We start from the raw sequence: 27,303 nt of genomic DNA on the forward strand, positions 1-27,303 counted from the left end.
GATTAACACCCAAGAATTGTCTTCAGAATTTTACAAGGGGCTGGAATTTTGAAAGATGACCTTTGCTTACATCTGCCTATTAAAGAAACCAAAGACCCAGTTGTATCAACACTCATACATGCATTTAACTTAAAGGATATGAGCAGTTCCCACTTACCTCAATGGGCTTTGGATTAGAGCCATTATAATTACCAGCCATGATTCTCTATTAAGTGCAGTACTTTTCTTTCAGGGGCATTTATGTGGGTGTTTGTATAAAAACACTGTCAAAAACTAAGAACACCAGTAAATATAAAACGGTAACATTCAGGTTCAAATGCAATGAACTAATTTATTTTTTTTAACACTACATCCAACTGTTTTTCACTTGTCACAGATGTCACTGGAATAACTTGAATACAAAAAATCACCTAAGAACAACATACTACACAGACCAGCTAATATTGATTGCTTTAAAAATGCCCCCTGTTAAACTAAATAATAGTCAAATCTCACTGCAGTAAATGTGCCTTTATATCATTAAACACTAATCTAACAGTAATCTGAGTGCATAGTGGAAAACATGAAAATGTTGAAAATGAAGGATCAATTTATATTTTTTTTGCATTATATGAGTCTCCAAAGCAACACTTGAAACAAAATAATCATTCCGTATCAGCTGGCCACTTAGCCGCGCAGGCCAAAACTGGGACTAAGCTAAAGTCTAATACGCGCTTTCCAAGGCGAGCTATGCCCCTGAGAGGGGATGCTGGAGGACGCCCCTCACCACAGGCTCTGGCCACCCTCGATGACCAGATTATGGCCCGTCATGTAGTCTGAGGCTTCGGAGGCCAAATAGACAACGGCGGCCTGCAGGTCGGTCGCCTGAGCCAGCCTCCCGGCGGGGATGTCCACCAGCCAGCGCCGCACCAGCGGCTGCAGGTCCTTGGAGCGGATGAGCGGCGTGTCCACGATGCCCCTGCAACAAACACACCCCCCAAGAGTTTAGGACCAGGTTTCCCCCAGAAGAAAAGGCAGAACTTATAGGTTTTTGAGATGTTAATTCGGAAGGAAAACCATGGAACAGCACAAAGGAGATGCACAGGTCAGACCTGCTCTGTCTCTGCTGAAAGTCATGATGCAACTTTGGTAGGACTTCTTTCCTATTGCCTTTTGCTGCCGGTGGCCAGGCTTAGAGTTTTTCTAAGGTTTTTTAGAGGCTTCTAAGAGGTTTCTTAGACGTTTTTATTTGAGTACGCACATATCTTAGCTAACAGCAGTACCCCCTTACTTTTAGGTTGTAATGACCTGTTTAAATTTTTTTATAGAAAAAAAGCACGGCATTGGAACCGAAAGTGCCTTGAACTGGGTCCATCACGGCTTTTGGGAACTGTTGTCCTTCTACCGACGTCCCTTCTCATCGCTTCGCAGCTCAATGTCACACAGCGTGTTCGTGTACAGCCCAGAAACTGAGAACAGCCCGACTTCCCATAGGTCAAAAAGTGGGGGAAACAAAAGCCAGCACCCTTCTGGGCACCAGACCCTTTCCACATTAAAAAGGAGAGGCAAAGATAAGGACAGCGCACCCAGTGCGGTTCCCCTTGAGCCAATACCTTAACAAATCACACCACATTTACCTGCCTTGCCTTTTTTACATTAATGAGTGACTACACCATTTATTAAAACCCTGCGAAGTCCATTTTCTTCAGGTGCCCTAAAAATGAGTGATGCTTCAGAAAGCAGAATGCAGGGCGAACATTTGGCTGGCTTTTATGACTTTAACTGAGACTGATTTGTCATCCTCCTCCTTAACAACATATTTGTATTTTGCGAAATGTATAATTTTTTCAGCCCCTGAACAAATATATTTACATAACTGTGTCTAACGAGAAATTACATTTAACTTCTCAGAAATTACAATAACTAAAACCTGAACTGCCAATTCCACTTCATTAGTGTGGTAGAAATGCATTCCAAATGTTAATAAAAATTCCAACATGCTGATAAATTAGCGCTTCTAAGGAGCATGTGACACCTTGGTTAACATATTCAACCTCAATTATATTTCTCTTCAGCACCCTGTTATCTGGAACCTTTGCTGGCAATCAGAGGTGCTGTTTTTCAGCGGCCAATTTTCTAGATAATGTAGCTTATCAACACTGTGGGTAAACTTGCCAATGAAATCAGGCTGCACTGAACCACACACACGCTAATTGCATCTCTTTTTTATGCATATTTACAGACTGTCACTTCAAAGAAATCAGTGGCCCATTGAGGCAGCCAGTTAGCTGGAAGAATTGCCTCTTGCAAATGAAAATTAGCAAACAAGCTAGTGATAAATATGAAATGAACAAAGTATAAAAATACTCGTTTTGTTCTGAAACTTCATCGGCATCCCAATTTATACTTCTAAGGAAATAATTTTTTGAGACACACTGGATTCTGGGTATGAGATTTACCTTTTGTTTTAAATGAAGGCTGAAATCTGCTATTTACTCTGTTACAAAGTGGAACTAATTCAGACTTTCCCCCAAACATTTCTGTTTTCACTAATCGGGCAGGATTTAAATATCAGCTTTATTATTTATTGTAATTGTCAATAAACAGCAGAGCAGTTCAGAAACACTGAGCGATGCAGCTCGCTTAAGCTCTGGCAATGTAATAAAATCAAACACATTCCGGTATAGGACTGCAGAAGGTTTACTTATTTCCCCCAAGCACAGCCCCCCGCTCTCCTCCCTCACTCTCCCAAACTCCTCGAGAACTGGTTTTCTTCACAGAGAAATGTGCTTTGAGCAGCAGACATGAAATATGTTGGACTCCTTTCCCTTACGTGCCTCTCACCGTGCTTACAAAACCATCAACATAATCATTCTGGCTTTACACTATCAGAGACCAGAATAAGATCCATATGATTTTTAATTTTTTTAAAATTTACATATATGTTTTAACCCCAAGGGAATGCAGATTAGGGAATACAACACAGTCCTCCAGCACAACAGATTTTGCTAAAAAGAGGATGTTTTTCAATCTGTTCAGAAAAACGATCTTTGGCCTGATCACTGCAACCTGTAAATCACAGCACTGTGCCTCTCGCTGGACCTTTCTTTAGGTTCACTTCAAGTAGCAAAAATTATACGTGCAACAAAACTTCATTACAAATTTTTGTTATCGAAATGAGAGAAAAATATAGCGCAAAACTTAAAAGTTGCAAACACACATACTGATGGCACTATAAATATTAGGCATGTCATTGATACTACACATCTTCTGGGAAAGCTTTGGTGCCAAGTTGGGCAATTTAATGTTGTCGAACCCTTTTAGGCAGATTTTAGTTGGCTTCTAACCAGTTCCAGCAAAGACAACTGCCAATGCATTAATTCCCTACCTCATCTTGTATGCAGTGCTGAGCCTATCAGTACTTTCTGTTGCATGTCAATGTAATATCAAACTGCTGGTTCCTTAGCATTAGACATGAGCATCAATATTTCATTATTGATACACAGGACAATTCAAGACATTAGGAATAAAAAAAAAAGCCTAAAACATTTCCACTTCAAGAGACACGTTAGAAAAATATCACTTACCAGATACTTAACTGGAATTGTTACGTGCGCTCAATCCCCAAATGAGAGCAAAAAAAGATTCCATCTGTGTGTAACTTGATTTCTTTCAGATGAGTTATTAATTTGAATGAGTTAAGTACACTCCACTTAATCAGGAAGTGTTTAATCAAGAGATCCACTTAATTGGGACATCTCCCAAGGAATTAGATTTAAGTCCAAAGATACTTACCAGCAGAGACTGCTCCTTAATAGGGATAGTAATGCTGCTTAATTGGGACACCTTCAGGTGATGCTGGGGTGGTCCTTCTCCTGCCAGCTCTGCCTCTCCTTCCCCCGTGATGAGGTGATCCCACCCTACCTGCTTTCTGACTCCTCGTACCCGTCGGGCTAAAAGCCTGGTACAGCACCGCACGGCTGCCTCCGTACCATCCCGGGGAGCAAGGCAGGCATGCAGGGGATGAAGCCTCTTTGCCCATCACAGCCTAAACGCAAGTCCCTGCAGCCCATCAAGGGGGAATGGGGTTCATTCCCTGGACTGCTGAGTTTCATGGGGTCCCCAACAAGCTGGCCTAGCTGTGGCTGCGGGTTGAGCTGAAGATAAACTTCCAGCTGCCCATCCCAAAGGTCATTACATTATGGCATTTTATGCCTTGCAAATCAAGCAAGGAGATGCAATTAGCCCCAAAAATGGACATTGATTCAGTGCAATGCCTGCAAAAAGGAAGCGTTCCAATGCTGTACTTACGAAAACCCAGAGCCCCTCAAAAGTCCCCTGCTCCATCCCACCCAACACAGTTCACATCTGAGGGGACCAGGAAAGGGACTGAACCACACTGTGTGCAGCCAGGCATCAGCCACCACTCAGTGCCCTGCAAAGGTCCCTATTCACACCCAGGGCCTCTCTGCAGCCCAGCCCCCCCATCCCTTTTGGGAATACTCTAGCACCTTCTTAATTTTGCACAGCATCAGCTGTGCAGCAGGCTACCAGGCAATTGCACTAGGTGGTGGCGTAAGGGCTGAGCGCAGTTTCCACAATACCTGGAGACGCTTGCTGCTGCATGGAGCAACAGGCAAGGTCAGCCAAAGCATCCAGGGAGTCTCAGCCACCTTCTCCCCGTGGGCACGAGGCTTGCCTGGCCCGCAAGACAAGCCTAAATCTTCAATGTTATAAATGCAATAAATTATCCTAAGGACTCTGCTGTAACATTTTATGCATTGATAACTTTTATGCATTGTTCTGCATGAGTTTTATGCACTCATTAAGAAATTAAGTTGATAAAAAGAGACCAGATAGGAAGAGGAAAAAAATGCCAAAAGGTTTGCACGGTGAAATATTGTTTGAGGCCAGGCTGGAACGTTTGGAGCTTCAGACAGAAGTACGCTGGGAGTGCCTTAAAGTGTTAATGCAACCGTGAGTGGGAAGGGCAAAGGACTTAAGGACACAAATATTTTACTTCCCCAGAGATTATCTTGGGTACCGCAATGCCCTATAGCTATCTCTGTGGTCTTCACACTCCTCAAAATCCCCTTCTTTTATAAGATGGCTACATGCTAAGTTGGACATCCATGTTCAGAATGACCTGGGCATTTGTGACGTTTTTCAACCCTGCGAAGTACTCCGACAGCATCGACAGATGCGCTGTTGCATTGAGGCAACTGCCCGGTGTTGGGTACTAAGTTCAAGCGGGTTGAAGATGCCCCTGTGCCTCACTGGGTCACGTCAAGAGACACGACTATAAGTCCGGTGGGGTCTGTGGTTCTGGGGATGGGTCCAAATCTGCGCTGAAATGCAGGTTCACATCTCATACAGGCAGAAAGGTGAACGTGAACGTTTATTCACTCTCAAGCATATGTGGCTTTTCCTCCTGGTGAGGAAGGATCTGAGCTACATGAACCGCTGTAGGCTCCTTCCTCCAAGCACCACCCAGAGCTCCTGGCGGGCCCCGGCACAAGGGGCTCAGCCAAAGCTTTGAACAGCCAGGAGTACAACTCTGCCTGGCTCCCAGAGCTGTTCAGTCCAGGTCCCCAGCTGCGTCCGGGGGAACTGCTCTGACCAGAATGGGGGACTTTAAGGACAGCAAAACGTTTGTCCTCTGTGCGCCCTTTCTGGCTGTTCCTCCGCAAAGAAACACTCCCCTTCCTGTGGCAGGATTTTGAGCTCAGAGCTAGAGTTTAAGACAGGTAGGGATGATCAAAAGGCAATCCCGTTTTGGCTTGAAAAGTAGAAAAAGAGAAGCGTGACTGTTTTTTCTCCAAGCTCTGACAACTGCCTCCAGAAACATAACTTCTTCAAATACGAGTATTTGCTTCCAACTTATACAAAACAATGACTTTTGATCATTCAATGGGTATTTTTAAAATTTATGTAAACCCTTTAGAAATGGGCAATTCCTCATGTAAGAACCTCCTTATCTGTGATTGCTGTGAATGTGACACTACTATCCCACCTCTGTCGGTAAAGATTACCCATGTGTTTTCAGACAGAGTTCCTGCCAGGTCCTGCTGAGCTTCCCTAACTCCCTTCATCTCCCCCAGCTCCCGAAAGCCAGTGTAAATTCACTAGCACTAGTTGTGGGAACACTAGTGCAGTGCTGCTAGCGTTGGCATGGGGAAAACCCTGCTACAAAGTAAGATGCTGTTTGAAGAATCTGTGGATCATATAGAGCAACGGCTGGAGTCACTGGCATAATTAGTAATAAATAATCATAAGGACGACAGCTAGCACAAGACCCACAGTAAAAACAGAGGCACTTCCCATTGAGCTCTGTAATATTGTTTTTACTCCACTTTGTGGACTGAAATACATGTAATTTGTTTTTTCTAATTTGATGTACATTGTATCTTCATTATTACAATTTAACTTCTGGGTTAAAATCCTGCCCTTCTTACTTACTCTGATTGACTTCAGTGGTCTACGGAATTTGACCGCTTCCAATTAATGCTATGCACTTGGGTTTCTGCTTAGCACTGTCGTGCACTGTTAATTGTTTAATAAAATGACTGCGTTGGGCACGTGTGCGAGAGACAGGGACAGAAAAAGTGTATGCGACAAGAAAACTTTTCTTCGTGAATAAAGACCATAAAAAAACCATACAGCTTTAAGCCTCTAAAAATAAGGGAAATGTAATATGTAATAAATATATATATATTTACAAAATTACACCTGGCCTCCTGTGATTGTCAGTGCTGAACAGTATCTCAATTACAGCAGTACAATGTGGCTTTTAAAGTGCATATATATTTGTCTCAAGTAAAAAGGGGAAAGAAGTATTGTCTATTAAGTGTCAAAAACCTTCTCTTTAACCACAGAAGGCTTGGACAGACTAAGGAAATATTTCATCTGGAAGAGAAATGCTAAAAACTACCCTTCACGTTATTGGAAAACCTATTATCAAATGCTAAAACCTCTTCTTAAGTCCCTGAGTATACACAGCAACAGAGCAGGCTTGGTTCTAAGTATTTAAACCTTTGTTAAGAAAAAGACAACATAAAAAGGGATGCAATCCACCTGCTAATTAGAAACTTTATTTGCTGAGATACTGTTCATTTGAGCTTTTTAGAACACTTCATTCTCTTTGTACCTTCAGAATGAGACTACATTTTACTTACGGGGAAATGCAGTTGACTTTTACTCCTCTGTCAATCCACTCGGTTCCTAGTGTCTGCGTTAATTTTACGACCCCAGCTTTCGAGGTGTTGTACGCCAACTGCTTCTGCGGGTGCGGGACTAGAAGGGATTCAGAAATAGAAAATTATTTATTCTCCTCAAATTAAGGTAACTTCAGCACTACATGGACAACTCCCTGCACTGAGATGAACTATTTGCCATTTTCTCTGATACTAGGCAGGGAGCAACAAGAATTTAGACACCCACAACAGAAAACCTCTAAATATGTATTTTGTCACCTCATGTTTTTGCCTCAGCAGCTGGGCTACTGGAAAAAAAATGAAGGGAAAAAAAAAGAAAAAGAAATAAAGCCATTTAAAAGGTTCCGTATTTGGGCAAAGCCAAATCCAATGTATTAAACATGCATATGCAATATTTGACTACTCCCAAGAAGGATAAATAATCACCTACACACATGCACATTCATATATGATAAACAGGTATATGTTTATATACTAAATAATTGTACACTGAAATACTAATAAAATATAGTATAGCATAATGATATGATATAATGTAATATGACCTAAGTGCATAATAGATTTTATATAACATATTATATTATATACAGCTTCTTGGAACAAATTATTTTCCTTAATTTTTAAGTTATCCGTAGAATTGTCTGAAGCAAACACATTGTATTACCTAATCAGTGTTTGTGTGGATGTGAGCGCAGGTGCGTCCCAAAAATTCTGAACGCCCACCACTTTCAAAATGTGAAGCTTTTGAAAATGTTTCAGAGATGTCACATGTCAGTCAGAGACTAATTACAACGTTCAAGCTTGTTAGTGCCGTGTGCTCGGGTAGCTCTGCCCCTCCGCCAGCTCTCACGCTTGCAGTATTCCCAGGAAAGCTACTTAGGGACAAATCCCCAGTGGGTGTAAAGTGCTTTAAACCCACGGGAGTCAGACCAAATTGGTCCAGCTGTTGGGATTTACACCCACAAAGTGTCTCTCCTTGGACTTTTTTGGCTGCCGCAATGACTTCATTAAACAAATCCAGTGCAAAGCATAATTAGCACCGTATCGGTACTGAGCATCACTGAGATGCTGACTCTTTCACGGAAGGAGAGTGGGGAAAATCAGTGCTAAATACCAGTAATCGCAAAGGCAAGTAATTGTAGCCTGTGGGATTCGGTAACTCTGAACCCTGGAAGCAGGTGAGTCGCTGCGTTTGTGTAAGGTACAGCAGGCAACCTCCCAGCATTTTGATGAAAGCACATAAGCGACACTGGTTGATGGCATTAAATTGGTCTTAATTTATTAAGTTAAGCTGATGCATCAGTTCTAGATCACTACCACCCATGGTATCCCAGCACATCCACTATTGCTTTTATTGACTACAACTATTTGAGTATGTCAATTTAAAGGGTGAGAAAAAGATGATAACAAATTGAGTTATCCAAACTGTGAAAGAGCCAAAAGCCCTGCTGAAAATGACTGAGCATGTGAATAAGGACCTTTGCCTTGAACATAGTTGTTTGTGAATAGATTTAAAGCACACACCCATGATGGGAGCAACAACTAGCGTCTCTTTTTTCTGCATGTGCTGAAGGTTTGCTCAGAATTTGGAGGCCTTTTGCTTGCTACAAAGAGCATTTCACACCACAGCTCCCCTCTGCCAGCGCTTATTCTGTGCTCGTTTTCTGTTCAACATGAAGCGATTTGCATTTCGACCATTGCTTTGCCCTCGGCGTGTGCCTGTCACCCCCCAGACACAGTGCACCGTGTGGGCTCTCAAAAAGATGTGGAATGTAGTTTCTTGATTAATTGCCATGCATCAGCTCCAAGTTACATACAACTTTGGTAGTTAACCTTCTAACCTCCCAAAAGCAGTTCTTTGCTAAGCTTTCCAAACATGTCTGTTTGTGATAAATCATTCAGTGCTTGCTAAGAGGATAAGAGTTTTGGCACCAGCTCTGCACCTCTAGCACACATGGGTGAGAACAGCAAGTTGCTGTAAGCTATCAGAATCAGCTTTCTGATTTGGGGTGGGTGCTCAGACAGGGTTTTCAAGAGTCCTTCCATGTAAATGCTTTCATCTTCACAAGAATATCTAAGGAAGGTAATTCAGAAGCTGAAATTTGCCCCTCCTGAGACACTTGGCCCCTCTCAGTGGGAAAAGCTGAAGAAGAACCCAATGAGTGTTGTGAAGCTCGGGTGCTGGGTGGGCTTTCTGCAGCTGAGCACCCTGCACCACCTCTGCTGCCCTTACCTAAGGTGGTCTCTTATAGACAGAAGAGCAAATCTGCAACCCTCCAAACTCATAGAAAACAGGGCTAGAGCTTGTGAATAAAGGTACGCCTCCAGCAGTGTCACAAAAAACTCTGAATTTGTAAGGCTTCTGGGAAGTGAGGGCACTCGCTTCTGTTTCAGATGGAGAAGATGGGAGGAAAGCAGATAAAAATGCTACCAACATCAGCTGCATTACATTTTAAACACCTGACACTGTTTTTCCAACCTTGTTCGGTGCATAAGGCTTCCAGCCTGACCTTGAAGCAGCCATGTAATGTTAATGAGAGGTGCACACAGATAGAGAAGACCAGACCACTTACCACTAAAGATATGCACTGTAAAAATTACGGATCTGAGTTACACCTGTGTAAATCGCAGAGCCGCAGCAGCCTTGTCTCCGCTGCTGAAGCATAAGTCTGGAATAATTCCAGTGAAATACCAGAATCAAAATGCACATATGCAAAAATGTATGTAGCTTATCTTCAATTAATTGAAACTGATTCTGAGCAGTGTATCTGGAAAAATCACAAACAAAAGCCTCCCTATCCTGCTAAGTGTCTCCTAATTTTCCTGTATCTCTGAGGAAGGACTCAACCTACAACAACAAAAAAAAATATCCCCTAACTATTTCTAGAAACATTTCATACTATGCCAGTTGGCCAACATACTTAAATAACCAACCAACCAACATATTTATTTAACATTCAGCAGATGGACATGATATGAACATCGTGGTTTTCAGTCGTAGTTTTATAACTACTAGGTTTTTTCAATGCCAAGATTCAAACAGGTTCAGAAGGTAAACACATCTCTTCGTCTCTTAACTTCTGGCCTAGCATGCATTAACTTTCAATGACATTTGAATGCATCTTGCAATGACCCTTCCAGGCTGCTCTGAGGGTTGCTTTCCAGTGTTTGTTCCTGCTCCAGGACCCATACCGCCCTCAGACATCAGATGTAATCCCCATGTGGGTCTCAGTGGACTTGGCATACCAGCCAAGGAGGTGCAGCCCCGAGCTGGGGCTGGGATGGATGCCGTGGTGGAGCGGCGTTACCTTCCCGTTCAGCAGAACCATGCCAGGGCCTGAAGGAGAAGCTAGGGAAATGCCTCTCCTTAAGCAGTGGAGAGCACTTCTGGGCTGCAAGGGCAAGGCTGGGAGCAGAGTGCCAAACCAGCAAACCCCCGGCTGGTGCCAATTTCCAGAGCTCCATAACTTTGCCTAGGGTGGAATACTTCCCAGTAAACTTTGCTCTGTGATGATGATGTGGACGGTGACAGCCCAAGCCCAGACCAGAGCCCGGCTGGGCATTCGAAATCGAAAGCTTTACATTCTTTTCAAAACTATTTTTCTTTGGGAGATTTTGTAACTCTGCAAAGCTGGGGTGGAGGGATGGTGCCTGTGTTTAAGCATAAGTAAAACAGCTGGCAAAGACGCTTGAAAAAAAGATTAACAACGACATTATAAATGCATTTTTGAAGAAACATTTAAAGTTACTGTGCAATAAACTGAGCAGAATGTCACAGAATGTCAAACTGGGCACAGTAAAAATAAATGTTATTCCCAAGGAAAATAAAAAGACTGCATATTTATGTAACATTCAGCAGATGGACATGATATTAATACAGGGGTTTTCAGTTGTACTTTTATAGCTACTAGATTTTCTTGCCTAACTTGGCAACCCAAGGCACCATTTGATTTTTGGATTTGGACAATACTGCAACAGATGTCCAGACCAATAAAATAAATTCCTAAAGGGCTATGCTTAATTTGTGTAATTGATCAAGTTTTGTTACATGGGCCTCAGTTCACCAGCATGTAACTGCCTTCCAGATTAGCTCAGCAGTAGGGATTTCATTCCATATGTTACAATGGTTTATTGGCGCTTTTGACAACACTGCTGATTCAGCAGCGTTGGTGGAGACACCTGTTGGCAACGATAATGAAATAAAACCCATGGTACCGGGGCAACGACTGGCACAAAAGCTTTTGGGTGGCTTGTAAACACCACAGGGGCACGGCTTCCTGCACTCAAATGCGTTTTCCCGAAATTACTGGGGAGCGCACCAGCACCTCTCCCGTGCCATCGGTGCATCGGAGTCAGAGAAGGTGACTCCACCTCTTCTATAAAAAGTAATAAGTGCGCTAAAACATAGAGGACAGATAAATGTTGAAAAATGATATCAATAAAAATTTTGTAGTACATTTCCTCTAATACAAAATGTCAGTGATTTACTCCTTCCCAATACAGGTTTAATTGATTCAAATAGCATCGGTAGTAATTAAAATATGGATTCTGAAGCACAACTGTTAGCTCTCATCACTCACCTATTAAACTTGCCATAGATGCTGTGTTAATTATCTTCCCATATCCTTGATTCAGCATAATGCGGCCTGCAGCCTGTGACAGAAATTAAAGGAAAGACCAGTGACCCTTTTTGTGATTGTGCTAATAATGACATGATAATAAATTAGTCTTCACTTTTCAGAAGAGTTTATGTGCTAACACATTTTTTTTAAGCACTTGATATAAAAACTTGATATAAAAATGGCTGATGCAGGAAAAATCCCATTGCCGTTTCAGACCCTCTTCACTGTTGGCAATATTTTTCAAAATAATCACTAATGTTGGGAACGCCCCCCCAAAGTTTTCTGCTATTCAGGAAGTGTCAAATAGCCACCGTCCAAAAAACCCTGGCCATCCTTAAATGCCTGGGCTTGGGCAGCCAGTAGGTACCAGCTGCTTCTGAAAATATTAACCAAAATCTGTAACTGGTATAAAGCAAATCCCTCCTTAACTCCCCCAAAGGTAGGACCAGTTCCATTGTGATAATTAGTAATAAAGTGCTGTGAAATCTTGGTAAAGTAAATGCTTAAAAAAATGTTACCATTTGCAAAACAAACGAGTACAGCGTCTCACACTTACTTGGCAGCACAAAAATAATCCTCGTAAATTAATATTAAAAGTTTTGTCCCATTCCTCCAGGGAAGTATCTTCGCTTGCAGAGTTCATATTGATCCCCGCATTGTTGCATGCGATGTGAACCGTGCCCCAGCGAGCTACAATTGTATCCACCATCCTTTGCACATCCTCGGGTTTGCTTATATCTGCTGCGATGGCAATGCTTTTAATCCCTGCATACAAGTAAGTGATGAAGTCAGTGAGGGAATTCACAGAGAAATAAAAAATCTGTTTTATGATTATTTATTAATATATATACCTATATGTATTTTATATATATGCCACCTTAATTCATTGCTCCACAAATTGTAATAAAATGTGTGTTTGTTATTGCGATACCGCTATTAAAGTTGCTAACTGGTGCGAGGTTTGCTTGTTGGAGGCAAACATAAAACCGAGGTACGAGAGTGGCGTTTGCCACTCCACCGGGACGAAGTGTTGAACGCTGCACCATCTTCTGTCCAAACTGCACCATCTTCTGTCCAAATCCTCAACTGCAGCTTCCCCACAGAGAGCATCACTCGGGGGTGGATGGTGACAGCTCAGGAGCAAGACAAAGCAAAGGACTCTCTCATTTGCTCAGATGTAGATTTTTTTTAAGGCCAGTTTCCCCCCAAGACGCTGCAGAAATCAAACATATTTGCCCAAAAAGTGCTTTCTGGATGAACTACAGCGTCCAGGCGGCTGGAAGCTTCAGACAAAACCAGACCAGTTTTAGGTGGGAGCTAACTGGGAATGCCTGCAGGTTCCCAGGTATGGTAGTCACGGTGCCTGGCCTTATTTGTTGCAAATCACACTACCAGAATAACACAAACGTTCAGAAGTTCAGAGATTTACTGAATTAGAAACAGGCAAAAGTTGTACTTTTTTTCCCCAGAGAAATCCAGGCATCGACTTTTGCACCAGTGCTGATCCATAAATAGCTTCATCTAATTTACTGTCAAAATCAGCTTTCAATACCCTTATTATTAAACAACTACTGAGGCATGTGATGCCAATAGGATTATACCCATCCTGAAAGTCAAACAAGGCTGCCCAGTAAGGGCTGTGGTGAAATGGGTCTTAACTCACAAGGAGGGGGGCAGCCGCTGGGGTTGCACCATAGAGCAGCAATCTGCAAGCAAACAGCGCACAGGTAGAAAGTTACAGCTGTTAACGCAAGATGTTTTACTTCTATTTAAATGGAAAAATTATTCCCCATTGGTCCCTTTTTTCAATTATTCTAATGAAAATTTTAAAAGAAGCCTTAAACCTAGCCTAGGAGAGCAGAAGGCTCTCCCAAAATGAAGCTTTGAGATGGAGATTTCCATGAAAGCAAGGCAAAAGAATAACCACCCAGTGATGCTGGAAGAAAATGACAGGAAAGCGGCTTTTGGATGGAAAAGCTCCTCTTGATCTCCCATGCTTCCAGGAGCCTGCCAGAGGGCACACCCCAAGGTGATGCTGGTCTGGGGTGCTCCCTATGTTGGGCCATGGGACTTAACGTCCCCTCTGGCCTTCAGCTATGCCACGGTCCCCTTGCTTTCCATGGCAGAAAAAAGGGCAGACTCATAATGCAGCCACCCACAAAAATGGATGCACGTTCTGCCACAAAACAAGACCTCTTATTTTATCACAGGTTTTATGCTAAATGTGTTGAAGGAATAAGAATAGCCAGACAACCCATGTTGCTCCTCCTAATTGTTATCAAGACGTGTAACATACAGGGAGCTGCCTCAATCTTTCTTATTCAATTTACAGACAAAATGGGTGCAAGCGTGTTACTAATGGTAACAGAATGAGGCTCTTCACCTGCCCTCCAACTCTCACCCCATTTATGGCTTCGTCTTATAAAATAGTTCATAAAAACAAGACAAAAGGTGCCATGCATAAATGTCTAGTGAAGAAGCAGTGAAGGCACACTCACTTCAAACCAGAGTCCCACACTTGACCTTAATCAATTCAGCTGATATCCCTGCACTCTGACAGGGGGAAAAAAACCACTTTCTGTCTCTCCACTGTCTCCCCAAACCATCTGTTAAAAATAAATTAAAAAAAATGAAATAAAATAAACTATGGAAAAATGGCTTAAAATCTGTAGTCCTAACCAAAGATAAGAAACCTAAGACATGACCGTGCTGCTACATGCACGACAGTACCAACGCACCTCTACAGTCCTCGGTTTAGTTTTGCAGTGCTCGTGGAGGCAGTTTTGTGATGAGAAGGGCAGGAGAGGAGCCCAGTGTCTCCGTGCTGGAGAGGCACTGATGTGCTGAATTTGCCCAACATGTCCTTCTGCAGGGGACATGTACATAGCCCCCCTGCCATGGGGCTCTGTCTCTGCTCTCTCCGTATAAATGGAAGTAATACATTGCATTGAGACAAGAAGATCAAAAGTGACATCGCGGGGAAGGCATTTGCATAGTTTACAGGGAAAATGCACATTTTAAAAATCCCATCAGACTAATTCTTCCCTTAAGGTACAGGCAGTGATTCCCGCTGAAGACAGAGGGGTATGTAGTGGAAGGTAACCCTCAGGATTTTTGGTTATGTTTCATCATTTTTGGTTCTTCTGTCAGGATCCATTAGCAGCTCCTGCAAAAGGTATTCACACAGGATCTAAAAACAAAGACCCCTGCAGCCAAGGGAGATACACCCGAGCTGTCTAACAAAGATAAAACCGAGATCACAGAGATTCTGATGCTTAAAACTCACCATGAAATGATGGCACCATCCCAAAAGACAGTAAAGGGCTCCTGGGTATAAGAAGCAAAGAGGGTTTAAGAAAGCTAAGCAAAATGTTTTGAAAAAGTATCTGTATGGGAATGACTTGGGGCACTGCGCTACTGCATTTCCAACTTTGAGTTTGAGACCCACAACCAAAAAGGGGGGAAAAAAAATCACAGCTCCTTTGTGCTTATTATAGCAGGAAAAATACGTATTAATACTACGATTGCTTCAGGCTTACTCATGTGAATATTTTGGGGGTAAAGCTAGCTGAACCTTTTTGTCAAAATTTATTTCCAACAGAGTATGTTACTTTTTTGAAGCCAAAATATTTCATGGAAACATATTGATTTCAACAAAAGTTTTCAAGGCAAAACTTCTGAGGTCCAGGCTAGACTCTCTAGTTACCTCTGGAGAGAAAGAGATTGAAAAACTGACCTTTTCAGATCCTTTCCAAAAATGGGCATTTGGATATAATTCCCTTTCACAAAAGCATTACAAAGTTTGGTTTTTGTTCCAACAAGGAACGACAATAAATTTGAAACCTCAAAAACCATCATGAGATGGAATAGACGTGCCCTGACCAGCTGCACTGGTCAAGTTGATAGAGAATATGTGACCTCAAAGGATAAAGATGTGTAAAGACTGAGTAGTGAGATTTTCTTTACTTTAGACTGTAATAATATTTGCTATGCCTCATGACCTCTCCAGCTACAGTTTGCAACACCCCCCACCTCCTCTGGGCTTGCAGCCCACCGGTGAAGGAGCAGAGATGTAGGGCAGCTGTTGAAGGATGAATGATCAAACTCCTACTGAAAATGCCCTGGAGAAAAGTTAAGATAGTTTTCAAATAGGCTGTTGGCATCCAAACTCTCATGGCTCTATCAAGTAGCCCATTTCTATCTGAATAGCTCTACTTGATATGCAGGGTCTCACTGTGAAAAAATGTCCAAGAGGCAAGTTAACTTGTAGGGCACAGCTACTTTGTGCCAAGACCATATGGCTTCAGTGCATAAGAAAATGAAAAGCTTCAGGGAAGGAGGGACCAGATGACTCAAGAATTTGTAATGGGAGCTGGACACTTTCTATTCTAGGTCACTGGGATCAGACCAGCAATGAAAGCTTTAACCGGTACACTGATACTCAGCGTAAAGTGTCTCCTGCTAACTAGATCTGAGATCGGGCAGACTGGGACTTTTTAAGATGTTCTCTGTGTAGGCTCAGGGTGGTATCAAAACCAGAACTGAACCATTCCTTACCCCTTCCTTGGGAAGCTGACTGAGACTGGGTGATAGAAACACATCTGCAGGGGCCGTTTTTGCTGGAGAATATGGTCTCCAATGGCCTAATCCCTTTCTGAAGTCAGAGTGGAAGCAAATACTGGGGACTTTATCCAAATGGGAATGTGAAAATTTCCTGGGTAAAGCTCCGTCTTTAGAGGCAATGAAGTACTGAACTTCGAAGAAGGCTCAGCTGTAGTCTCACAAAAAGAATTATAAAATGAGTAACACTTCCTTTCTTTTCTCATTAAAATTATATTTCCAGTTTTCTTTTTCCCCCCTTACAATTGCACTTTAGCATGACTCCAGGGGGAAATTCAATTTTATGTTACATTTTCTGTTTTTACTCTTAAAATAGAAGTGGCTTGTAGAGGATTTTACCTCTTATTTGGGATTTTTGTTATTACGTCTATTAGTATTTTGTTCCTATATCTGATGTTGCACGTTTGAAAGAACTGTAGCTGAGGGTTTCAAAAATGACTTTGCCTCGGTTTGGAGGTATAATGAGAGATTTAGGCTGACAATGCCTCTACCCTGTTTTGGCTCATAGTCCAGACATGAGGTATGGAAGAGGTGCCAGGGAAGAGGTATGCGCTAACACGTTTGTAGGCCGTGTCTGTTCATCCATCCTTAGTAAAGCCTGAGGTGCCTTGGCTGCTGCATGATCTACTCTGAGGAACATCAGGGCTGGATGAAAGAGAATTGCACCACAGAGAAAGGGTCAGGTTTGAACAAGGAAAGCAGCCTGTTCCAGCACTCATCACCAGGTCGTGTACAGCAGGACCTGCAGGTTAGTCCCCTGCTTACCTTTGAGGCTGAGCTCATGCACCACCGCTTCTGCCTTTGCAAGGACCAGATCCACAATGGCTACTTTAGCACCAGCTTCCCCCAACGCATGAGCAAAGGCTCTTCCAATTCCCTGCCCTCCGCCTGTGACGTAGGCCACCTTGCCATCCAAACGCAGCCGGTCAAGGATGCGGCGCTTGTTATAACCCCAGAAGACGTCATCCCTCACGACTTCTTTCTAAAACAAAAACATATATACATGGCACAACAAGGTGAAAAGCTCAGCAAGTGATAGCTGTGAAGGACTCTGCCTGTGAGAATGAGGTGGGAGCATGAACAGGGATCCATGTCTTCTCGGCTCGTTATTTAGTACTAAAAGTTTGACTTATTCAAGCTGGAAAGCACCTTTAACCCCACAGATATTAGTCTCAATAGGAGCACTAAGGTGCAAGACAATGGAGCAGAAGGGCTGTGGGTTGGGGAGATGCACTGACCACTCCACTTACTTGAGAGCTGGGTATGGTATTTCCCGACCCAGCTTCCCATGAGAGATGGGCCATGTACAATGTCTTAGAAGATGGCTGATTAAGTCTTCTTGTTATCTCACCCCCAGGACCTAATCCTGCCCTCAGGCTCAGCTGGCTCCAGGAAGGCACAGAGGCTAAGAACAAGTTTCCAAAGGCAGGATTTGGCTCAAGTGGAGTTCAATCAAAATATCTTCACAAGGCTGGTGCGCAAATAAAGATATCAGCCAATAACTTAAACCAAGCTGTCATCTGATCAGCTGCCATACATCATTTCCCCCTGACTGGAATCAAAATGGAAAATACAAGATGTTTAAAATATTGGGTTTGAAATGCCAGAAATTGCCAGTGGGTGTAGTTTTGGGAGCGCTCAGAAACTGCAAAACAATCAAGATGTTTGGGTCTGGATTTACAGAGTTAGGCCATTATGATTCCAGATGGGAATTTCATTACATCTGGATGATGACCACTACATAAAAAGGAGAAAGATAAAAGCACCATCTTTTCCACAGGACAAGCAAAATCTAAGGACATGAAAATATTAAGCTCAGAGACCATAGTGGGTATGACGTGCTGCCTTTGGGCAAAAAAGGAGCTACTTCAGAAATATTGCATTGGTTCATTACAGCTGGGCATCAGCTCCACCTGCCCCCACTCCCCTGCGCGGGAAGGACCACAGACCTCTGGGCACAGGCACCCGGCGAGCAGCATGCCGGCTGCTCCGGGGGTTTATCAAAGCACCGGTGTGGCTGATCCAAAAGATTTTGCAAGGAATCAGCATTTAATAGCTTTAGTGTAGCCCTGGACTATTGAGACTAATACATGCCAAGCCCTAAGCTGGTAAGTCCACGCTGCACAGCACCACGGCACAACAGAACGTGAGTTCGGGCTCTTGCCACCAAACTCCTGGAAATTATTTTGTCACTGACCTCAGTAGAGCCAAAATTTCCCCAGAAGTGCTCACAGAGAAGAAATACATACCTTGGATTCAATCACTGCATCTGGAGGTGCAGGGCTCCTTCGAATGATGCTCAATCCACTTTGCACAGGTAAAATTATCTGCAAATATAGCACATACACACACAGTTCTCAGCTGCTTTGTACCTGGCTTGCTATTACCCAGCTTCCACTGATATGAAAGATAAGTCCTTCCTTCCTTAGGCTACAGTAGCTTTTCTCCTACTCCTATTCCTTAGCTGAAATTCCTTCCAATGCAAATATGTCAGGCATTTGTATTCGCTCACATTCCTCTTCCAAACTCACGGCTTCCACAAATGCCAGGAAAAAAATGCAATTTTCTGTCTCTGTTTTCTAAATCAGTGCCAGCTGCTGAGGTTTCTGGGTTTCCACTGCCTGGCTAACGCTGTCATGAGGATATTCCAATCTTATTCTTGGAGCTCAGCAAACCAGAATAGCAACACTTTGGTTTTCTTCAGCATTTGCTAGAACATCTGTCCTGCACCCATAGATAAATGTCAGTGGGTTTTGCTGCCTACCTTCTCTGATACCATTATCACACTTTAGTGGACGCTGCACTCAGTGTTGGAGATTCAACACCAATATCAATCTATTAGAACATTAGATACAGAAACAACATGTTATGTACATCCATTGAATGGTGAACAGTAAGATTCAGGGCATGGAAAAATGTCGTTAATTTTTCCTCTTCCAGAAAGAAAAGCTGTTGCTACCGGTATGTTGATGATAGAATAAATACAGAATCACAGGAGGCACCTCTAGAGGCTGTCTGACCTGCAGATAGACAAGGACCTTAAGCCTGAGGCACATACCAAAACCTCCTGGGCAGGAGCTGTGGCAGGGGGAAGGTGGGAAGGGGGTGCTTGGAAGGAAGGTAGCAGACCTCACCTGTCCCACCATGGGATCAGCCTTACAGTGCAGAAGGGCAGGCAGGGATCTGGCCACCCTTGATGGCTCCCCTCAGCCACAACAGCCCCTCTGCGACCCTGGTACAGCTGTGGCATGAAAGTAAGCTTTGCAGGCTGGTGGCTACTGCCCTGGGGTAGCATCATTCATGCCTGCTTTTAAAGTCCGGGAGTATATACTTTAAATGTTGCCTCTAAAACCATAACATATTGTTTATGCATCCTATTCCTTCTTTTTATTTTTCCTCCTGGAGTAGGACTTTGTTGACTCCTATTGTGCTGGTGATGCCCTACAGCCTCCAGAGCCTTTCAAGCAGAGCGGCAGTTCCTTGGCTATAGTGTAGAGCTGATTATTCACTTTTAAGTGCTCCACTTTTATCTTGCCTTTAACACTGTATATGATGTAGACAGAGAGTAGGGATCATTTCTGAATATAGAAACTCATACATAAAGCTCAAGTGAGGTGAATTATAATAAAATTTGAGTTCATTTTAGGTCCCCTGGATAATGGCACCAACAAAAGAAACATTTTAAAGAGTACTTTGCAAAAATCCATAGATACAGTACCACGGGCACCTTAACCAATTGCATTGCACTAACCTGCTCAACACGAGGATCTGAATTAATCACTGTATTTAATTTTCTGACAGCTAGTACATTTTCATCAGATATGTTCTCCAGGTAGACTTGTCCTTTCATGAGCGTATTCTCTACACAGATCACTCCATCCGTTCTAAGCAAGTGGTTATCCACGACAAAGCTGTAGTAGTTAACAGCATTCCTTTGATCAGCATCAATAAAGACTATATCAAAGTGCTCATCCTCAGCATGTAATGCCTGGGAAAAAATTATGTTGGAGAAAACACTAATTATTTACCTGAAAATGTAAATATTGCCATTAGAATGCCCTTCATATAACGCCCAAACCAGAAGAAACCCTGTTGTTCTAGGGTAACATTGCTAGAATTACTTCTGGAGATCTTGGGAGTTTCCCATGCTTTGCAAAAAAATTCTTCAGCAATGCTGGTGCCCAAAACTGTGAACCTCTCAAAGAAAATAAGGATATAAAAGAAGATGGCTCATCCCAGTTCGTGGTGTTGAGAGTCACAGAAGAAACATCTGCATACCTGGAGTCAAAGCAAATTGATCCATCAGGGTAAGGGAGAGGACTGGCGTCAATACCCTGTGGCTGAGGTGATGCAATAAGTTATCTCTTCTCAAAAGAGTAACTGTCAACATATTGAAGAGTGGTGATTATATCAGTCTTTGGGAAAAAGAGGCGTAAAGCTGATCCTGGGAACTGCAAACTAGTGAGTCCCACTTCAGTAGCAGGGAAATGGTTGAAATCCCAATTAATAATAGAATTATAAGGCACATAAAAGAACAGGTCATGATAGAGATAAAGCAGCACAGCTCCTGCAAAGGAAAATGATGTTTCTTTAATCTAAAAAAAAAATGCTTTGGATCGCTCAGCAACAGAGAGGATAAAAGAGAACTGGCTGCTATCATCTAATTGGATTTTCAGAAATGTGGCACACCTTCCCTCCAAGCAGGCTGCTGATGATAATGTATAAAAGTGTTGATGGATGACCAGATGGGAGCCTTTACAGCCTTCTCCTGTGGCAGTTAATGCACTCGCTGCCCAAGAGGCTGCTATGGAATATTTCAGATTCCATCTGGGACTATTTAACTGCATCTGTGTGCGTTGCAATGAAACAACGGCTCATCCACCTATCTCGGCAAGCAGAAATGCTTTCAAGTCTTGGCATTTTGAGTGAAAAGAGAAACAATTATGTTTTCCAGAACTCACTGTTTCTACCACAACTTTTAACAGTACTTCTTGCGTCCAGATTTCCCTTTTGTGTTTGGAGACATTGTGCACAATGAGTGATGAGCAATCCCCTGAGATGTAGGAGAGAAAGCATCAATAACAAATGGCAACAGAATGTGAAAAACTAATTTGTTTTCGGCAGTGAGGTTGATGGCTCCCAAACAGAGATTTCAGGAGCCTTTCTGAAGTAGGGAGCATGTCATTCAGACAAGGAAAATGCGGCAAGTGGATCACTCAAACTCTGAATTACTCTGTTGTGCAAACTGGTGTCATTGTGAGCTTGTTAGTGGTTAAGAAATTAAGCCTGCCTGAGAGCCTGGATTGTCACACTTAACTGCACATTCTTGATAGCGCAGAAGCTCTGCCAAAAGCGTTCATGAGTCTGCATTTAGGACATCTTTTGATACTACACTATAATGAAAGAGGACTTTAAGGCCAAATATATGCTGGTTTATATTAAATGTAGCAGGAACAGGGACATCTGGTTTCCTGGGATTCTTCTTTTCATTTGATGACCAGTAAGAAAATTTTGCCCTGGTTACCTCTTGAGCTGTACTGGGGGAAAGCAGCAGGAACATCTTTGATACTGTGGAAAAGCATCTTACATCAGGCTGCAACTTAGCCGGTCTGTCCAATGTAGATACTTCAGGAAGGGTCAGAAGATGAAAGTTTGGAGGACTTGTCCGTTGGGAAGAGAGATGGAAGTCTCATTCCCTGGAGAGAAGAGCCAAACCCAAAATCAAGTAGTTATCATGACTTATCACTACTTTCTGTCTTGTGACCTTCCCGGGCAGAGAAGGTGGGGGGCAGACATTCAGAAGCAGATGTGGCCATCTCTGAGCATATGTTACTACTGCTCCCTAATGAAAAAGAATCTCACTTTTATGCATTGACTTCATTAGGTCCATATGGAGTTGTGTAGCTCTTTGGATATTAACTGGACTTCTCATTTCTGCCCTCTTTCTGTACTGTCTACCTGCTGAGAGCTTATCTCCTTCTTATCTATCTTCTGATACAGATAAACCACCTTTTAACTTCACAGCTTTCATCGTAGGAGGGTGCCTGTGTTGTATGTGTATCCAGCACATGCCTGGTTTGTCCTTGTACCACCTGGCTGTGCAAGGCCACTGTTTGGAAGGCATTTCTTTTCTGCCAGTTCATCAAGTCCCGAACGGCCAGCCGTGTAGGTCAGTCGGGCAGCCTTCATTTTTCTAGATACCTAGTACTAGACACCTGTATGGAAGTGCCTGAATCACTGCCTTGGAGTTTGTACTGCGCCCCTGCCATCATTTGAACTTCTTGGTTCCCCAGCTTCAAGGCTCCTGTTCGATTTTTCCATGTTTAGTTGGAAACAGCTCCAGGCCTGTAAGGGGAATCCACGAAATTCCTTGATCCAACTTTGCCTCTGGAGCAGCCTCTACACAAAAGCTGCTCCACAGGAGCAGAAGAACAGCCACAGGAGCGGGAAAGTGCTCCGTTTCCTGGAGCTCCTTGGTTAGCAGAGTACGGGTCACCTGGACAGGCAGTCACCATGGCCAGGGTACCGCACTGGAGAGGGTTTCCTCGCCGACAGCACCTGCTGCTGAACCAAGACAGCCAAAAAGAAAAAGCTGCCCTACTGGTAGCTCTGACTGCAGAGCTAAGCACCAGAAATATCAGTGCAGTGATGGAGAGAAGAGGAGACATTACCGCTGTCCTTCTCAAAAAGGATGAGGGGTTCAAGACGGGGGACTGACTACCCTTCTCCCAGAGCAGACTGCGCCAGGCCCTGCCTGGGACCTCACAGCACATTGGAGGTGCCTTTGTCCTTTGCTAGGAGAGAGGCAGAGCCCAAACCTCTCCAACTGCGAGGAAAGCTGAGATACAGAAGGAAATAATCTGCCTGCAAAATATCCCACTGAAACTAATTTCCTGAATGTTTACAGTTCAATCCCTGCTCCTTGCTACAGAGGCATCATAGATGGTAACAGATGGCAACACAAAGTGTCTTAATTCAGTGCAAACTTGGCTAAAATGAATGCTTTTGCTTACAGTGAGTCATTAACTTCCTTAGGGATTAAAAAAGAAAAAAAACTTGCAGCACTGCATTGCATAGAGGAGATGCGTCGAAAGCAAGCACAAGAAAGGGCACAGCAGCGCTGCTGATAAATACGGCAAAAGACCTGGGAAGACCTGGGAGAGGACATCCCAAATAAAAACATGAATGAACCTTCTGTCAAAGCTGAGAGAAAACCTGATTGGAGTTCCGATCAGAGACAACACTCTCTCATAAGGCACGTATAAACTCAATCAGAAAAAAATGACTGTCCAGTTCCTTCGATATGGATCATACAGTCAGCATATTCGTAATAAAGATGTACTCAAAACTTATTACCTTCCCTATGCCTTGTTCTTGACCTAAATGTAATAGCAATCTATCCTTAGGGTACATAGAATACATGAAAAAGTACAGCTTCCTTTTAGAACACCATTAGAATATTTTACTGTATGTGGACATACACTCTTGTTACTCCTAAATGCTATTCTATTGAGTACAGTTTATATTCACCGGCAAAGCTAAATCTCTAGGGAAGCTAGAGAGGGAATGCAATTTCTAGTAATAACAGCTCACAACAGTGAATACTATCCACTTATCCCCACAATTTCCAGCTATTTTGGACTCCTTTCTGAATTAACCTTTCATATCAAAAGGAGCAATTCTGCACACTAGAGACTCCGACACAATTTCATGCATAATTTATTCACTCAGTTCAACATTAAACGCAGAGTCCTTGACTTTGTCAAGGTGGATTCTGTTGGCAGACTTCACAAGCAGCAAAACAGGAGAAATGAGATCTGCAGCTCAACCTCTTCACCTATTCTGTCTGGCAAAAGGAGGGAAAAAAGGAAAAAGAAAACCCCGACATGCTTATACAATGCCCTGCAATCAGCAGAATCTGCTACAAACATGGTGTTACTTTATGTGGTGCGTTTTCAATTTTAAAATGGAACTATCAAAATCATGGATGGGAATAATTTGCTGGTAGTTTGCGTTCCCTCTGGACTCAATCCTGCATCCATTGTTCTACCAAAAATCCACCAGGAATTAAAGGAAGCTCTCTGTGCAGGATCAGGCCTCTTGCTCACAGCTGATGCATGGCAAAGCATGTTATTCAGGCACAGCATGACAGAGTTAAGGAGCTTGTTGGGAAGGGTTTTCAAAAGCTGGCCCAGCACATATTGAAAAGGTAGCTAATTCCTGCTGAAAGCACCTGTATCAAGGACTGAACCCAAGGAAAGGCTTATCCACAGTCCACATTTCAAAATATGATGTAAAAATTACTGAGGTCACCGGGCACAGAGGCTTGTGCCATGGTGTGTGTGAGTTACATGCTTTGGTGGGGGCCTAAACTCCTTGGCAGCCTCTCCCTCTTGCATGGGAAAGGTGGATTTTTTTTCCGTCATGTCCTCAGGTACCAGATGAACCCCACTGCGTACCTGAGCTCCGCAGCCCGTCTGGCATTTAGCATCCTTTGACAGCTCAAAGTCCCAATGATTTGCAGCTGGCTCTGATCTGGGAAAAGAGACGGGGAGGCTGGCCATCCCTGCCCATACTGTGTGTTGATGCAAAGAGCAGTAGGAGGGTTCAGAAACCCTGGTCAAGGTGCCTCTACGGATTGACGTGCTCCTTTTGCACTGCTCCCCGCTCGCTCAGAGCCCTGATGAGCCGCAGTTGTAGGTGGAAGAGCCAGAGCCACGTGCATCCCACAAAGGCCCCACTGTCTGAGGTGCACGGGCACAGATGCGTCACATCCTTGTGGCAACTGCTGCAACGTCTGGCAGCTTTCCTTGTAAAGGGCATCAACGGCAGATGTGGATACAGCACTGGACACATCCTGCAGCACTTGGATGACACCTGCTACCCGAGGCTAGGACGGCACTCTCAGGTGGACTAGTTTTCCACGAGAAGTGAGCGTACATCACGTACCTTCTGGCAGTTTGGTCTTTCTGAATCATAGCTTCATGCAGCAGAAAAGGACTTCCCTGCTAGGTACTTATATATCACATGGCAATTCTGTGCTTTAGAAGAGCCAGTGCAGTGAGGCAAATCCTCTGCTCCCAGGAGCTTGCACTGCTGCAAAAAATTGAGGACCAGCAGATAAGCAGAAATCCTGCCATCCTGCACTCGGTTGGAAGCAAAATTCAGCCACTCACCAGAGCAAGAAAGCTGCAGCAGACACCTCCAAAGAGCAAGTGGCGAGTGACCACCTCTGCCCTCTAATTTCTTTAGAGGGACAAGAATGAATAGACATATTCATAGACATATACTGTAGACAACAAAGGCAATCCTTGCCAGAGCTTGTTCCAGATCTCCTGAATCTCACCACGCTTTTCAACTAGCCAGCTCTGCTCTAGACCAGCCTTCCCACAGATGATGGGGGACAGGAACACTGTTGTTCTCCACCTCCATGAAGCTGAGCTGTGAGAGCTCAGCTGTGCCATCCCTGGCCCATCTTCTGCCTGTGACCCCCTCATCCTCCTGCCTTTCAGCATGCCCACATGGCAGTGGAGGAAGCTTGCTTGGTCTCCAACCTAAACTGGTCTTCTCTAGGACAGAGAAGTCAGCACGCTGTTTACAGCCTGAGCCTCTTCCATGCACCCAGGTGTCTTCCCACACAGCTGCCTCACTCCAGCTAGGCAAACCTCAATGACACCAAAATGCAAAGGCACCAGAGAGACCACCAAATGCATTGCTTCATCATTTACAGCCATTGGGGATTAAGACCTGTAGGACAATCCTGATCGTCCCGATATCAATGACAAAATATCTGCCGGGTTGAGCAACAAAAGTTCAGAGCCCTGTGCAGAAATCCTGCATAGAGGGGTGTCCCCAGTGCTGGGATCCCTCCTGCCAAACGCGAGCATCTCAACTCCCATCAGCTCCGAGAACTATATGAATCCCTGAGAACCTGCAGACCTGGGGTCAGGATGTGCCTTCACATTGCAACCAGAGGATACAAAACCAGTTGCAACATTCTGTTTTAAGGATCTAATTTTCATGTCTTTGCTCCCTTCTTTAATCTCTACACAGCATGTACTCTGCTTGCCTCTAGATATTTTAATTCAGTCACAGTAAGTCAGTTGCACAGAATGGGCACTAGAGAGCAACAGCAATTCAATTAATTTCACACTCTCTGCAGGGAGCTGAGATTTTAAATGCTGCACATTGCAGGTGATCTGTAACATTTCGTTTATTCATATACTTGGCAAAGGTCTTTGTTTCTTTCTTATCAAACCCAGAGGTGATGAAAGCCAGAGGTCAGAAAGCTCCTGGCCATTTCATTTTAGATTCAAATATGGTACCTGTTAATGCAAATAAAGTTACAATCAAGAACACACTGATACATCCAGACTGAAAATGGAGTCAGACCAATTTTGTTTGCATTAATAATAGTAAAGCTATATATTTAATGAACCTGGCATGGGCATCACCTGTTAGCATGCTGGACCGGCAGCAACTTCCTGAAGATCCATACGCTGGAATTAAATGTGAGACTCCCCTAGCTGCTGGCAATCGTAAGATTTTCTCATTCTTGGGAAAAAGTCACTAGTCAGAATGAAACAAATACAGCTAACACATTTGCTTGTCAGAAGCTTATCATGTTGCTCGGGAAGTGAGAAACTTGGGGTCTAATTGCCCACAGTGTTTTTAGTGATGGGAAACAGTAAGAGGTTGCGGTTGAATTACAAACTTCTTCAGGACTTTCCCAATTCTTGTGGACGTTGGGAGCAAGCTGTCCTTCTCAAAAGCTGGCTCAGCAGGGCACAGATACACTCTTCCAGCTTGTTATAGTTAGAATTAGAGACCCTGAAACAAAGCCCACCCACGTCAAGTAGAATTCTGCC

General features: G+C 43.4%; 1 protein-coding gene across 1 annotated transcript; it reads right to left on the minus strand.

Moving 5' to 3' along the window:
• Nucleotides 1–311: 311 nt before the first annotated feature.
• On the minus strand, nt 312–24,999 carry LOC142058240 (3-oxoacyl-[acyl-carrier-protein] reductase FabG-like). The gene is made up of 8 exons (XM_075095398.1): nt 24,895–24,999; nt 20,187–20,423; nt 18,685–18,762; nt 17,201–17,417; nt 12,372–12,580; nt 11,774–11,846; nt 7,155–7,272; nt 312–958 (listed from the first exon to the last, which is right to left on the minus strand). The coding sequence occupies exons 1-8, from the start codon at nt 24,997–24,999 to the stop codon at nt 763–765; spliced, it is 1,233 nt and encodes a 410-aa protein (XP_074951499.1). The 3' UTR covers nt 312–762.
• Between the last annotated feature and the right edge of the window lie 2,304 nt (nt 25,000–27,303).

This window comes from Phalacrocorax aristotelis, chromosome 6 (assembly GCF_949628215.1).
Source record: "Phalacrocorax aristotelis chromosome 6, bGulAri2.1, whole genome shotgun sequence".
Classification (NCBI taxonomy): Eukaryota; Metazoa; Chordata; class Aves; order Suliformes; family Phalacrocoracidae; genus Phalacrocorax; species Phalacrocorax aristotelis.